Source organism: Lonchura striata, chromosome 2 (genome assembly GCF_046129695.1).
Source record: "Lonchura striata isolate bLonStr1 chromosome 2, bLonStr1.mat, whole genome shotgun sequence".
Classification (NCBI taxonomy): domain Eukaryota; kingdom Metazoa; phylum Chordata; class Aves; order Passeriformes; family Estrildidae; genus Lonchura; species Lonchura striata.
In genome coordinates, this window is record NC_134604.1 from 5,268,536 (window position 1) to 5,284,794 (window position 16,259).

Below are 16,259 nucleotides of genomic sequence, written 5' to 3' on the forward strand. Positions count from 1 at the left end.
CATATTGTTCAGTAATGAGTTTATTATTCTGTTCCACTCTGGCTGTCCTGTTGTTCTGCAGCATTTTCTGGATGCCACATGCACATTACTTACGTAGAAGAGAAGGCAAACCCAGGCTGACCCCAAATCAGTGCCTGCTTTCAGATATGTATAGTGTGCTGTGGGTCAGGTGCTATTTTAAACATTAGTGTGCTCCAACATAGAAATGACAACATTTGAAACAAGAGACATTTGCCTCTTGACATTTGACTTGCAAGTTCCTTTGAAGATTTTTGTAAGTGTTTTTAGAAGCAGCTGCAGACTCAAGAAGTCTGATGACTTCCTTTCTTTTAACACTTCCTCTTTAGTCATCAGGCCCAATACCTATCTGAGTGGAGGGCAAAACTATTCCTACCTCATATGATTCTGGTCTTTCAGCATTTATTAGACTGATTTTTGATTCTTTGTTTCTAGCTTGTAATTTTGACCTGTGGTCAATCCACAGCCTTTCTGCATTTCTTGCCATGAATTGAAGTAGGATACTGTTTCAAAACGTTCTCTGGTATTCTCTTAAGAGATTTAATGGTATTAAGTTTCTTGCTGCAGGCTGACAGTTCAAAACCACAACCAGAGTGGTCTGGGGACTGATACTGCAAAACCAAAATATTGCTCTTGGAGGCTTCGCAAAAGCAAATTCTGTATCTTGTTTTTTGGTGCTATTCCTCCTGTGATTGTTTTCTTGATCCTCTCCATTAAAATGCTGTTTTGAATATGTAACTAGTAATGTCTGGCAGACTGCAATGGGACTTCTCAGTGTCTTTTTTTTTTTCCCTGTAACTCTTCCTTGTCATTCTGTTTTAAAATTTATCTGATGGGAAGAATTCCACTTTCAAAAATATTACAAATGTTGAAGCAATACTTAGGATTTCTGAACCTTTATTTGAAATTGGGTTGCGCTATCAAGGTATCAGAATAATAAAGGGTACCTGACTTACATAAACTGTGTCAAAACCTTGTTTAAAGGTTTGCAAGAGTATTGTAATGGGATCATACAGAATGGTGTAGTTCATATCAAGTAAGAACAATAATTATCTTGTAACTCAATTTGAGTGTGTTTGACTAGAAAATTCTTGAAATTCCTTTTTGTTTGTAGACGTGGCAGCTCTAGGTTGCTTAATAGCAACTAGTTCTAGTTTTCCTGTAAAACTAAAGGCAAAAATACTGGTAGCATCTGATTGATGCTATAATGTCGTGCATCAGAGTGCTTATAATGCCTTTTTTCTGGTAAAGTAAAACAGTGTTGTTGAGGCATGGCTAAAAGAATTAGCACTCCACGATTTTTCTGCACTGAGACAGACCATGTTCAGTGAACTGGCACAGAGAAAAATAATGAATAGCCACCAGTGGTGCTCATCATCAGGGCAGTTGCATTTTGCACTAGTTGACAAATGTGCTTCATCCAGACAATGTAAATAGAGTGAGCATTTGCAGTAGTTGCAAAAACCCACAGCTGGGGAAAGTTGGACAATTTCTGTTCAGTTTTTTTTACTTTCTGCCATTCTGGAGATCAATGGAGTTGTCATTTTTAAATTGCCCCAGGGACTTGGCTGGTACTGTGTAGGGGAGTGTTCAATATTGGATGCAAAGAAACATCCATTCTGCCAAAGCACAAATATTGAATTTACACCCTCATCTCTTTAAAGCTAGCACATTTTTCTGTGACAGCAAGCATTCTGTTGAGATTTGTTGATACCCACACCACAGAGAAACTTCTCAGCAAACTTTAAACAGTTTGTGGAAGTAGGACAATAGTATGTGGGTCTTTCCAAAGATTCTGTAAAACCTGCCTTCTTGTTTTAAATAGCCTGTTTGGTGTGTCTGGGCTGTACCATACAGGTCCATATTCCTGCCCTTCTGCTTTGTGCCCGTAAGTGTAATGCAACTAGAACAAGCAGTCAAAAGCAGCCTTCAGAGAATGTGTATTTGCACAGGTATACTGAAGTAACTTCCAGCACTAACTACACCTGTGCTTACTCCCCATAATTAATTTGACATATTTATGCATATCCAGTAACCTCAGCTTTCCAAGAAAAATTTGAATTTTCTGTGAAGTGATTATTTACCTTTAATATCATCTCTTCAAAGCCTATAGCATTCAGTCAAAAAGATGGTTTGTTAGGATTCTAGCAAAATATATGTTGTTGCATCAGTGGTTAAAAATAGCAGAGTCCTTCCTCAAAAGCAAATGAATTCTGTGTTAAACTTTCCGCAGCAACATTGAGATAGATTTTATATGCTTAAATATTGACATATGGCCCAGGTGGAGTGCCTGATGAGCAATTAAGACCTTTTCCACTCAAGGACATTGGTTTTTAAAGCATTTGATTAATTCATATATATACATATACACACATACTCTGAATCTTTTTTTGCCCCCCAAGTGTTGTTTTTTTTTTCTTTAATCATCACAAGCCTATGGTCTTTACTAAGCTATCAGTTTTGCCACTTGGTTATCTCAATAAAATATTCTTACAATTATTTAAATACCATAAATAATAAGATGCCATTTGTTGGAGCAAGGTGATGTATGACATTTATGCAGGGAATCAGCCAGTGCCACAGAAGCACAGAATGCCTGAGGTTGGATGGAACCTCTGGAGGATGGAGGACATCTGCTCCATTCTTTCTGCTAAAGCAAGGCCACCCAGAGCTAATTGCCAGTGTTTGGTCACCCTCAGAGTGAAAAAGCCTTTTTAAGTGACTCAGCTCTGTCTGCTAGTAAGATACATCCTTTGCTTCAGTGTAGGAGAGAGGGAAAAAAAATCCTGGAAATAAATCCAACATTTTCTTCCTCTAAGCATCTCTTATTTTTTGTCAAGATAATTTAACTGTCAAAGAAAATTAGATGGAGAATTGTAGATGATTAAAATAGATACATCACTGACACTGATGTTCTGAAGTGCTTTCAGTAGCAATGTACTATATCCTCCCCATCTTTTATAGCTAAATGGGCTATTGTGTGCTATCATGGGCACTAATGTTCTCCAGAAAAGACATGAATCCTGATTTTTGTGTGCACAAGCTGCCTTTCCATCTCATAAATATTGTGAACATGATTTCAGTCAGTAAAAGAGCTAGCTTCCTCCAGGGTGCACAGATACTGGGAAAAGGATAAATGACTTCAGGTGGCTTTGGACTGAGGTGGCCTTTTCTTAAGGGAAAGATACGGGACATCTTGTTTTCCAGTTCAGAAATATAGTCAGAATAAAAAGTTAATAGAAGTGACTAAGTTTAATAAGATAACATTTTCCTTTGGTTTGAACAATGCTGTTCTGTTTCACTTGCACCTCTAAACAATCTGGACTCATGATCCACATGTTGGAACTGAAAACTGATAATAATCATGGACCTGTAAATTATCAGTGAAGTAATTTTTAAATTTTCTGAGCATCTTCTATTTTAGTGAGTATTTAAATCTTTCATCTAAATAATTCACCTATTTGCAGGAGAGGTTTAAAGGTGTTGCCTTGGCTTTTTTCAGGAGCTGATGGTGAGAGTACTCTGCCTTGCATTGATAGATCCTTTTCGAAGACTATATTCTGTGACCTTTCCATTATTTTAACCTGAAGTATTTTTTCATAGACTCTTTTAATAGAAAGTTGCCATCCCCACTACAGATCCCACAGGGAGCTCATGATCATGAGACCACTCTGGGCTCACAATGGCAACAGGTTGGGGCTGAGACAGTGTCCACTTAACAACTTCCTTTGATACCCCTCTGAAAGAATCTACAGTTACCTTGTACCCAATGGAAAAAAATGCATTAAACTTTGAATAATTGTCCAATTGTTGCTTGTATTCTTTCCTTTTTTTTCTTATTTTATTGGATACATGTGGATTTGATCAGGATTTTCTTCTTAAACACAGTCATTCTGTGGTGTCATTAATACAATAGACCAAGAAATTTTGTCTTGGAGAGACTTGTTTCTGCAGGTAGTAGGGTTACAATTATATGAAAATGGTGTATTTAAAGGAGTGTGTATATTATTTTAAATCTGTATACTGGATATATTTGATTTTAAAAAGTATTATCGGTCAGGATTATGTTATAGCTACAGATTTGCTCATAAACATCTAGTTGAATTGATTTCATGTTCTTTTGTGTCTTCAGTGAAAAGTCTAAAGCCAAGCACTCAGTTTTGAGATTATACTGATAAAGTATGTGGTGATACCAACATGTTCTTTTTAAAGCCTGAACCAACATGTTCTTTTTAAAGACTTTTTTCAAGTCTGCTTTTAGTCTTATGAAGCAGACTTTCTCATTAGTATTTTCTGATAATTGCTTCTAGTGTTGTGCTTTAAGGCACTTATATCTTAGTTCATCACATACCAAATTTAAATGTCATTGGGTTTTTTTTGTTTGGTTGGGTTTTTTTGGGGCGGGTTTTGTTTGGTTTTTTTTTGATAGATAACCAAAGTCTGAAAATGTTTTCCAGTTGTTCAGCTTTCGGATAAGATCTGAGAGCAGGTGACTTTCCAAATGCATAGCTCCAGTCAGAGAGGAGGCTCTGGCTTTGTAAAATGTTGCCTGCTTACAGAAATTTCACTATACTGAGCTATTGGAGATTTTTTTTATGCACTGAACATGTGTGTAATTTTTTTCATAAATATGTTCATCTTGCATCAAGTTCATTATGTCAATGTCCACGAGTATTAAAGGAGCCCAAAATTGTGGGATCACAGACACTCCAACATCTTCTACTTCATGTGTCCTGTTGAAAGATGGATTTTCTTTTCCTAGTTAACATGTTTTGGAAGCACAGTTGTGTCATTCTGTGTGATTCACTCTAAGATCAGATTCCTAGCAGGAGGTCTTGGACTGTGAAAGAAACAAAGGAATCATCCCAATTCTTACCTGCTGGCAAATTTCAAGTCTCCATTGACAACCAGTTACAGACTGGTTATATTAGCACAAGGTAAAAATGTTTTATATGTAATATGTTACAGAGCTAGTGTTTCAGTCTGTGGAATTGTTATCCAAAAGGATTTAAACCCTAAAGTCTGAATTGGATCGCTGTGGGCAGGTATTCTGAGGGGGATAGCAAAATAAGCCTGTAATGCCAATGGTGTACTAAATTTTGTTTGAAGCATAGCTTGCTTTCCAGAAGTGCAGAGGGAAAATTCACAGCTGTTTGTTATGGCCAGGAGTATCTGTGGTGTCCTTCTTTGGCAAGTTGTTACTGTTGGGATAAAAAAAGAAAAAATTACAGAGGATATGAGATTTTACAGAATGGCTGGGTTGATGGAGATGTTGCAGTAATGTTCTGTCAGTTCCCAAGTACATGGGATTACAAATGATCTTTCATCAATGCAGCTTCCTCCTGCCTGTGATTCTCATATACCCAACTTCACTGAAAAATGTATTTTTCTGAATAGTGATGCCTGGGCAGGGTTCCAGTTCTTGCTCTGTTCTGCTTCCTCCTTTTAGATCATGGGTGTGAAAAACAGAGTAAAAGGCATCAGAACTGGCCACATCCCACTTCATAGATTTATTTGGTAAATTTAATAAATGCATCTCTTTAGATTACTCTGGCAACCTAGGCTATATCTGGCCTACCAAATGCTAAAACTGCAGTTAATAAATAGGCAAAATTATCTGGAGCAAGCACTGCAGAATTCAATTCTGTAAATTTGGAGTTCAATTAAAAAATGTTCTCTTTTGACCAAGGGTAGCAATTGCTGATGCCTGTTTCAGATGTACCTAGAAACAGAGGCCAGACAAAGTTACCAAGATAAAAGCAGATGTATTTAATGAAGGACCTTCATTAAGTAAGGGCAGATGAAGCCTCCCCAAGGGGCTGCACCCAAAATGGACGATGGTCACGAGTTTTTCAGACAGATACAAGTTTGGTCTGTTAGCATATCAGGTGTTAATCTTCCAATTACAGATACAGGTAATGAAGTCATATGCCCCCAGTTTATTCCCCTCTCCTCCAATTCAATTTTTGTTTATAATTTTCGGGGCCTGAGGCAGATGGTGTCCCTGGATCTCAGGCCTAGAAGGATTGCTTTGACCAAAATATAAAGAGAATTAACTAGCACTCTATATGGAGTGCAGAGTTATACACTAATGCAGTACAGGATATGAAAAATAAAAAAGTTAAAATCTTACAGCATCATGCAGCAAGTTAATGTTCAAATTTTTATATGTTATTATGGATTATTGAGTGCTTCCAAGATGACACATCAATAGTTGTTGTGGTATTCACAATCTGACCTTGAGAAGTGTTTGTAGAAAATGATAGGTAACTGACTTTGTTTAGGTGTCAGAAAGTGGTAGTTTTAGGTCCCACTTCAGTTTTAAATTGCATTGTGTAGTGTAAGTTTGGCAAGTAAATATAATTATTTTTATTAGTAAATAAGACCAACAAATAATTTATAAATAAAGTAGATAATTATATTCAGAAAATTATACAATAAAATTTTATAGCAATATTTCATATAAATGGTTTTTGCAGAGTAGTTTCACTTAAAAGCTTTATCAGGTACTTAAGAGGGAAAGGTACTTGGCTTTTTCTACTTTACACAAGTAAACTGTATAAACTGTTACTCCTGAGCAGGAGTATTGATTGCTGATTCATCTGACTGTAATATCAATTGGTTGGGCTGTTTATTTTTTTTAATTTAGACTCTTCAGCCTATTTTAAAGCACTTGATGATAATGTTAATTTTGAATTAAATGTGGACTTAAATTTAACTTGGAGTTTGTCACAGAAGGCGTTCTGTGGATCAGGATGATGCTATACAATATATGTTCTGGATTATGGTATAATTTCCATTCAAATTTTTCCCCAAGTATTTTTTAATATTATCTTGTCTACCTTTATATTAGATTGTTTCCATGTCTTACTTGGAGAGGACCTGTCTAATTTAACCAAATTGAATGAGGAGGGATAAGAGGAAGGGAAAGAGACAACAGGAATTGACAAAAAAGCTTCTTGTGAAAAGGAAGAGCAGGGTTTTTAATTTCTGTTAAATAACTCTCAGAGATGACACAAGCTTCAACACTCTCTGCTTTGAAGTGAGGAGGAAATGCAGTTATTAATCAGATGACTGGCTGTTAAATACCAAAAAGAAACATTAATGTGCACCTAGCTATAGCCATATATTGAGATTTAATTTTAGTTAATAGATAGTTTGTGTAGTTGTCAGATAACTATGGGTCTGTAGTAATTAAAGTTTCTGTCACTGAAGGCAAAGAGTGTCATACCAGGCATCTAAGAAAATTAGACAAAATTTCAGACCATGAGTTTCATAGCAGACTGATTAAGTGGTGTGAAAATTGTCGTGAAGCTTTGCTCAGAGTGGTCAGTAATTGCATTGGCACGTACAAAAAATAAATTTGTATTGAAGTCCTTCCTTAAGGACAAGACACTAAGGTCATTTTGAAATCATTACTTGGTGATGAGTGTTTTCCTGACTTGGATTACCCAAGGTTCAAAGACTCTTCTGTAACAGAAAACCTGTGATTTACCTGCACAAGGACAATGTATATTAGTTGAACATTTTTGGGAGTTTTAATAAAATAAGACAAAATGTCTACAAGGTAGATTTAACTGAAACGTTATTCCATGTACCAGCTGACAGGAGGAAACTCACTTGGGTTGTTTTTATGATGTGATTCAGGAAACAGCAAAATCTACATACACTGAAATAAAAGGAGCAAGAAATGAGAAAGAAATGGAAGTGCTGAAGTTGTGATTTTTTTTTTTTAATTTAGTTGAAGCATGTTCTTTTTAGCATTGTTCTAATTATTGCAGCTATTCTCAAGTTCAAATGTGTATTTTTTCTAAAATTAGATTTTCTTTTTTGTCTAAAGTTAGGGGGTTTGTTTTCTTAGCCATCAAGGTGTTGTCTGAGGCCGTGGGATGGTTATTCTCTTATTAACTTATAGAAAAAATATTTTAGGTCAGCTGTTTCATGATACCTTAAATGTTCATTTTCTGATAATTTGAAAAGGGCAAACTCTTTTCAACTTATTGAGGCAGGTTTTCATACAGACAGGAATCTTCTGAAATGTGGAGGGTTTTGGCTGCTATTTGTTCTTACCTAGTGGTAGTATCTCTGCAGCACAGAAAATAAGAACTATGAAATGCTTTTTTCCTATGGTTCTTGCTCTTTCTGTCTCCTTTTAGCCATGAGGGAGAGACACATTGCACTGAAAGAGTTTCCAGACAAAAAGACCTGTGGCATAATTTCACAGGCTGTCGAGGAGGTGAGAAGAAAACTTTGATCTGGTGGCGTGGTCACATTTCTCTGTCAGTATGGATCTGAGCACTGAAGCTTGGGCTCATTTCCAGTATTTCACAGGAATGATCTACCATATCAATCCTTTTTCATCATCCTCAAAGCATACAGGCAACAAAGGCACTTCTCCACCCTCCAGCAGGCAGTTCACTTTCAATAACATTCTCATCAATCTCTATTTTATATTTGATTTGTATTATACAAATGAATTAGGTAATTAGGTTCAGCACTGAATACCACAGAATTGTGTTTTGTAGCTTGATAATGTTATAATTACAACTTGTGGCAGTATGCAACATCATGATCATACAGTGTTTGATTCAGCAAAACACCTGAAAGTAACAAAATACTTGAAATTCAGTGGAACTTTGCTCTTTGTGGTAAGGCACGGGAGGTCTTGTTTTCATATTTACCAATTTGGGAGAGTTTTGATTCATACAGCTGACAAGATACAGACACTCCAAGTTAATTCCAACCTGACTGCATTACATCAGTGCAACTGCTTTAGAAGATAACATTGAATTAGCCCATAAAGGAAGCATACAATTGAAAGCTGCAGTTAAACATGTGCCACATGTGCTGTAATAAATTACTGTGTTGGTGTTCTTAGTGAATCCTAATTGTGACATACAACATATGCATGATTTAAGCTGCCTTCAGACTGGATTAAGGCAGTATGTGTGCCAGTACAAATGAAGCTGTTGCTGTGACTCAATTGCTCTGTAATTTCTGCTGTTAAGAAGAGTAGAGAGGTTGCTGACACTTATTAGTTCTGTCATTTTGAAAGCACATGCTCAAAAGCAAGTAACTTTGGGAAAAACACATGTTCAGTTCACACTGAATTGTCACTGATGATAAGTGAGGCAATAAGACTCTGCATTTCTATGAGTTAATTTGAGCTGATTCCAAGCCTATCTCTGTTAGATCAAATATATGTTGTGCTTTGTAAATGGCATTTTACAAAGCAAGTTTGATGTTGGGTCAAAACTATGGCATATAATTTGGTGGTATTTTAACTAGTCCTAATTAGAGGTGTTTTGGGTACACCTCATTTCTAATCTGGTTTAAATTGTTTCCTAGAACTCCACAATCACAATTGCCAACTTTAAGGGTGCTTTTCGACTAAATTCAATAGTTTTGGCACGTAATAGTGATTGCAGAGCTTTTCCTCTAGTAGGTGGGCTCCTTGAAAATGCAACAAACAAATGTTATAAATGTTTTTGGAAATTTTAAACAAACTATGAACTAAATAAAAATTATGGTTTGAAAGATAGCTAATTGGTTGTTGGCACTCCAGGACAGCAAGATAAGCTGTTCTATATGAAATTCTTGTCATTACAGCTGTGCCAATTAAGTGCTGGGAAGTATGTCCCAGAGTTCAACATTGGAAACAATGTTGTGTGACAGCAAAATTAGTTAAGGTTTTATCATAACATGGGTTTTGCCACTTCAAGACTCCCATCAGCTTTGTTGGGATTTGTCATTATATTGTTTCTAGCACAGTGCTATTTGCAAATAGAACTGTGGTCTTGGGGCATTGTAGACAAATAGCTTTTAATAACACAGTATCTACTAGAAGAGTCTGTAGTAAATTTTATTTTTTTATCTCTTTATTTGCTTTTGGCTCCATTTGCCTCTTTGTGGGATAAGAGAATAGTCTTGAAAGTAGTTTGTAGTGGTATTACACTTTTATCCAGTTCCCCAAATGTATTTCAGTTCAATTTTTCTAGATGCTGTTGTTGAGAAGTATTGACCCATGAGGAGGCATGCAGTGAGTCCAAGAATTAGTGAAACTTGCTTAGGTGTTATGAGAAGTCCAAGTGAAACTGCCTTAGGTGTTATGAGAAGTCCAAGAGGTATCTGATTAAAATACTAGAAGTGAGCCTGTCTCTCATCCTGAGAAAGAAAAGGTTTAGGTGCCTGAAGGAGAATTTTGAGTGTCTGGAGGAGAAGCAGCAATTGTGTGCCCTCACACCAAATTCAGAGCTAGTGGGAGGTCTGAGGTCCCAACTGGGAGTGGTCTTTCCCTAAGATCATGGTTGCTTTTGAGCACATGCTCTCAGATGGACAGAAAGATTTGCCATCCTCTTTATTTTTCTCAATGGCAAGGCTTAGCAGAATGCTACAAGGAGATAATAAGCCAAGCAAAAAACATTTATTATAGAAAGATTCTCAGAATGTTTTTGTCCTGTTGATTTGATGTGAGACGAAATTTTGAGGAGCAACCTAGGATCTATTTTCAGCACCTAATGATAAGATATTCATAGTACAAATAAAACCCATTGAAACAGTTTTGAATGCACATCCTAGCCTCTAGCTGTGTCTGTACTCCCTGTTTATTTAGGGATTTATCTTTTGCACTGTGGGGGAAGTGAGTTGGCAGCTGCAGATGGAGGGAGTACTGTGTCAATGAACAGATGTATGGCTTTCCATTAGTGTAACTGATGCTTCAAGTAGCCATCGATACTTGGAACAAAATCAGCCCTGAAGAATTGATCCTGGACTTTGCCAGTAGTATCAATAACAGGAAATCCTAAAGCAAACTTTTTTCAGCAGTTTAATGATTGAAGCAATTGTTTGTGAATCATTTACTCAATGCAGACACAGCTGCCTCAGTGTGATGGATTCCAGCAGTTTCTATGCCAGGCACTTCCAGTTTCTCACTGTCATTCAGTGTCTGATTCATCTTGGCAGATGGGCTTGACTCATGTGGCCATTGTTTCCCTGCTTGTAAAATGGATGTGATCATAATCTGCTGGTTGTAATATCTGTCTGCTTCACTTGAGCTATTGTGCAGGTCCTCTCCATGCTGTACACCACAGCTGAGTGGAGAACAATGGAGCCAGCAAGGATGTGCTCCCACTTGGGCAGCCTTGAGAGAGACTGTGTGATCCACTCCCAGCCCTCAGAAACTTGGGTGTAATGATGGTATCATGATGGGAGCTTGGAACCCCTCTCTGTCAGCCTGGCAGGCCCAGCCATGCTTGCACCCTGGCCTCTCCTGAGTTCTGTACCAGTCCTGGTGCTGCTCCTCCACTGCCAGAGCTCAGCTTTCCCCTCTCTGCACCATCTGTGCCTTTCCAAGGGCAGGAGCTGTCTCTGCAGGTGACACTGAGTGTGTTGGAGCAGAGCGTGGACAGGAGATGTACAGGACAGGCACTGCCCAAGGCAAAGGAGTGGCTGGGGCACAGCTCCTCCAGCTCCATCCCCTGCCACTGCTGCCTGAGCTCCAGGTCTCTACAGCTGCCCCACACCATCCTCTGGGGATGGGGAGAACAGCAGGAACAAGGGGAGCTGTGCCCCAAAACCATTCCAATGCCCAGCTTTTGAAAGGTTTGTGGTCACAAAGATACTAAGTACTGTAATACTCTGTGTGGTAGTAGTGTTCTCAGCTGCTATCATCCATGGCACCCTGTGAGGTACATAGACACCAGACTTCTCCCTCAGGGCACTAAAATCCAGCTCTTTTTTGTAAAGTCTTTTCATCTATATCTAATGAAAATTAGCGTGTCATGTGATGTCTGCTCAGAATATCAAGGTGCTTCACTGGTTTCTTCTGATGAAAGGACATGGTTTAATTTTAAAAAAGAGTAGTGTAAGTGAAGTTTGGAGATAAAATCAGATTGAACTTCTATGCTGAAGATTTAGTAGGTGTCATAAAATAGTACTGGTTTCAGTAAAATGAACATAAAAAGAAAAACAATTCATTGTGATTGGCCTAGGCTTTCTATACTGTGCTAGTAAGTCATTTTAATGGGCAAATTAAATCACAGAATTTTGTATTCACATTAGTCTTACCATCTGCTCAAGTAATTGCTGTTTAAACTGGAAAATTTATTTTAAAACATTACTTTGTACGATTCAGAACCCATGTTTGCCCCAGAGCTGAGGTTGCAACATTCTTTTTATTTTTAATGTTCTGAATTCAGTGTTATGTGAATGGGGTGGCAGAGAATTTCGTCAGCTGTCTCAAGGTGGCCTTTGAGAGATGAATTACAGAGCAGAGACCTACTGGAGCATCACTGATAGAGGTACTGAAGCAGTGGCACCTCTAAAGCTCCTGAGGTCCTTTCTGAGGGTTCTGCATGGTTACATTTTACTTCTGTGGTATGAAGCTTCATGGTGTAAAGCTGGGAGAAACATAACATTCAAAAGATTTTGCTGATGTTTTCTAAAGCTGTGGTGTGTATAGAAACTTAGAAGCCCTTCCTCACTGATATTACTAGGAAATGAGTGAGCCCCTGTGGAGTGGCATAAAAGGTTTAGCAGCAGAGTGGTGATTCATGTCCCTGACTTTCTACATGGCAGAGATGTGGGTGTGAAGTAGTGACAGTCTGGGGGTCCTTAATGAAGTGCAGGGAAGACAGTCCTAATAAAAGCTGTTGTATCATCAGCTGCCATGTGTGTTCTCATGTGGTCACTTGCACTCTACTACAGTCTGCTATTGTGAACTATTTAGCTCTGTGGCACTTGCTCACTACTGGTGCCTTATTAGCAATTATTGTTCTGCATTGCAATTTCTTGCTTGAATGAGCTCTTGTGCAGCAGGTTCCCTCAAAATACTTGCAAATAGTATGATTTTCCTACAAAGACAGATGTCAGTGAAGCAGGAGGGATCAAGAATGGAATTGTAGAATAGTTTTGGTAGGAAGGGACCTTTACAGGTCATCTAGTTCAACCCTCTCTGCAATGAGCAAGGACATCTTCAACTAGATCAGCTTGGCCAGAGCTCTGTCCAGCCTGACCTTGAATACTGCCAGGTACAGGGCATCTACCACCACTCTCCTTGTAAAAAATTTCTTTCTTATATCTTAGGTAAATTTACGCTCCTTCAGTTAAAAATCATCACCTGATGTCTTATTGCTAAAGGCCCTGATAACAAGTTTGGCCCTTCTATCTTATAGGCTTCCTCTAAGTATGGAAAGGCCACAGTAAGGACTTCTAGGACCTTTTCTTCAGGCTGAACAGCCCCAGGTGTCTCAGCCTGTATTCACAGCAGAGGTACTTCAGCCTTCTGATAACTCTGTGGCCCTCTGGACTCACTCCAACAAGTCCATGTTTTCTCTGCTGGGAGTAGAGGAACTTTGATGTGAGAAGGGAATAGGAATAATGAAGTACACGCAAGCCCTGAGCTTATTTTTAACACAGAGTTGAAAAGTTTGTCCTATACACCTGATCAAACTGAAAAGTGCTTTGATTGTTCTCACCTTACTTCAAGAAAAAAAAGAAATCCACAGCATAGATAATACTGTGTAGCTTTAGGTGTTGGTAGCTTGTAAAATAATTTGCCTGCTGCTACTACTACTATAAATTACTACTACTACTAGATGTCTACCTACTGCTTTTTAACAAAGAACTACTTCAGTGTTATGATGAAATTATATATGTTAAAAAATCAAATGTTTCTTCAGATTTGATGTCTAAACCCAATTTAATACAGTGACTGTTGTGGAGATTTAGGATTTAAGAGTTGTGAGGGGCTTTGGCAGTGAGCATTTAAGAGGAAGGAGAAATTACAAAGACATTTCTTCCTGTGGATCTCTCGCCAGTTGACTTACAGCAGCATGTTGAGTTGAAGAGAATTATTTTGTGCTTCCTTTCAAAGAGGTTGGGAAGAGCCAAGGGATGTATATAGCACAGACCTGTGATCTCTTATGTGGTGGAAATGTGGGTAGGAAACATTACTGAGCAATTGTGGTTGATGTTTCAAAAAAATGCCTTAGCTGCAGTGCTTATCGTGGGGTTTTGACTATTCCAAGCCTTAATGTTTTTATTTATTATAGGAAAACAACCTCACAACAGTGAATGCTTACTTGAGTAGCATTGAAAACAGGTCCTTAGATATGCTGGCTCTTTCAGATAGTTTCTGCATTGAAATTTCCTTGCAGATGAATTACTTCAGAAAGAACAAAACTACTCTGATGACGTTTTGGCCAATATGATCAGCGAGCCCAGAATCAGCTATGGAAATGATGCTCTTATGCCTTCATTGACGGAAACAAAGACTACAGTTGAACTTCTTCCAGTGGATGGAGACTTCAGCCTAGATGACCTTCAGCCATGGCATCCCTTTGGAGTTGATTCTGTTCCAGCCAATACAGAAAATGAAGGTAAGTACAATGGGAGGAGAAACCACAGAACTTTCTGAGCTGATCTTTGTGGGTTTTGTTCATATTATTCCCTTAAAATTAATATTTTTTTTATAAGTAAGTGTAAGTAAGTGCAAGTGGGATAGAGGTTCTGAAATCTACATTTGGAACTGGTCGCTATGTCAGCTGTGTCTCTGATAGAATAGAATAGAATAGAATAGAATAGAATAGAATAGAATAGAATAGAATAGAATAGAATAGAATAGAATAGAATAGAATAGAATAGAATGCCCTGACTAATATCTGTAATTTAGACACACAGTAATTTTCAGAGTTGAGTTTACTTGCCTTCAGAAACAAACCATAACAAAGTCTAGGAGATTATGAGTAAGTCTTATAAGATACATAAGAATGACTGAAGTAAATTGTTAGATTTGTGCCATGATGAGTGTTTTATTTAAGGTAGAGCTTTTTATTTGCTAGCATGAAAATTATTACAGTTCCAGCATAATCCTAGCAGACAGATAATGTTATTTCGCTCCCTACACTAGTTGTCTGGAATGTACTGCAGAAATGTTCCTACATGCACGGCAGTATAACTTGGCTAGTGAAAATGTTTTTCCTGAGGAGTATTATATATAGTTCATGGACTACTTCAATGAAGTGACTGCATGCTACTTGAATAATCCATGTAGAATCTGGAATTGGTAGCTCACTTAGGTGCTGGAGCCAATAAATCAGAAACCTGAGAGACTTCAGTCATGTCATTCAATTTCCTCCTCTTGACTGTTTTCCTTTCTTCAACTGCTCTGTTACTAATGCTAAGTTAATCACATCAGTAAAAGTTTGATACTGCAAAGCCACAGTACATACAGAGCCTGGAACTGCAGAAGTCTTCTCAGGCAAATCTGTGATTTGTAGCTGAACTGCACAGACATTAATATTCTCCTCAAGTCTTTTGAAACCACTGTTTTAGGCTGTGCTGCTCTCAGAATGAGTTCTGAGGTCATCCTTACACAGTTAGTCACATTCCAGCGTGGTATGTGAGTGACTGTGAGCAACTGGGTGTGAGGGGCATGGATCTGCTAGGTCTGGTGTTGGTGCCAGATGAAATCAGTGGAATCAGAAATAGATTTTCAATCAAAGTTTGTCCCAAGGAGTCAGAGAAGCCTAGCATCAGGCAAAAGAAAAGGCCCGCACAAAAGTCAGTGAGGCAGATGCTTGGCAGAATTGAGAGGAAGAGCAGGAGCTGGTCAGGAATAGGGCTAAAATCAGAGTACCAGTGAGTCAGCATTGCAAGTTAGGGGCCAAGTAAAAGAGCAGAGTCAGAGCAAAGTCAACAGACCCCTGGCAGAAGAACCAGAAGGCAGGAGATTGTGACAAGGACTCCAGCTGTGTCTGAAGGGCACTTGCAGCCAAGTGGCATGCCAGGCAGTGAGAGCAGCTGGCTGGAACACGTCAGGCACTGGTAAGGGGTACAGATGGTTCAGGCTGGCAGGCTGAACCTCATTTTCCTGGGGAAGGAGCTGCAGCTTGCTCTAACCCTAGCACATGTATCAAGGCTGTCTGCCAAGAGCAGTCACAGTCTAGCTCATGTCTGTCCTGCAGGAATTTTAATCTGCAGCTCTTGCACCATTTTTTTTTCTATAGCTGAGGTATCCAGGACATCAGTTTCTATACCTGTTGCCTGCTTTCATAAAACATGGTGGGGTTTAATTGTTTTTGATGTCTTTCCTCCTAGCTTCCAAAATATATTGATTTCAGTCACCAGGTTTAGAAGTTATTAGGTAGACAGGCACCCTCAGACATATCCATAGTGTAATCACAAAAGCATATTTTTCCTTCAGAAACCTGTCTAAGCTCAGGATCTAATTATGAAAGGTA

The 16,259-nt window shown here is 38.4% G+C and overlaps 1 protein-coding gene across 5 annotated transcripts in view; it reads left to right on the plus strand.

Moving 5' to 3' along the window:
* APP (amyloid beta precursor protein) overlaps positions 1-16,259 on the plus strand; it is a 143,651-nt gene that overhangs the window by 103,782 nt on the left and 23,610 nt on the right. For all 5 annotated transcript variants that reach the window (XM_021532419.2, XM_021532420.2, XM_077790946.1 and 2 more), the window contains one exon: positions 14,175-14,396. In XM_021532419.2, the coding sequence (XP_021388094.1) occupies positions 14,175-14,396 (222 nt within the window). The remainder of the gene's footprint in view (positions 1-14,174; positions 14,397-16,259) is intronic.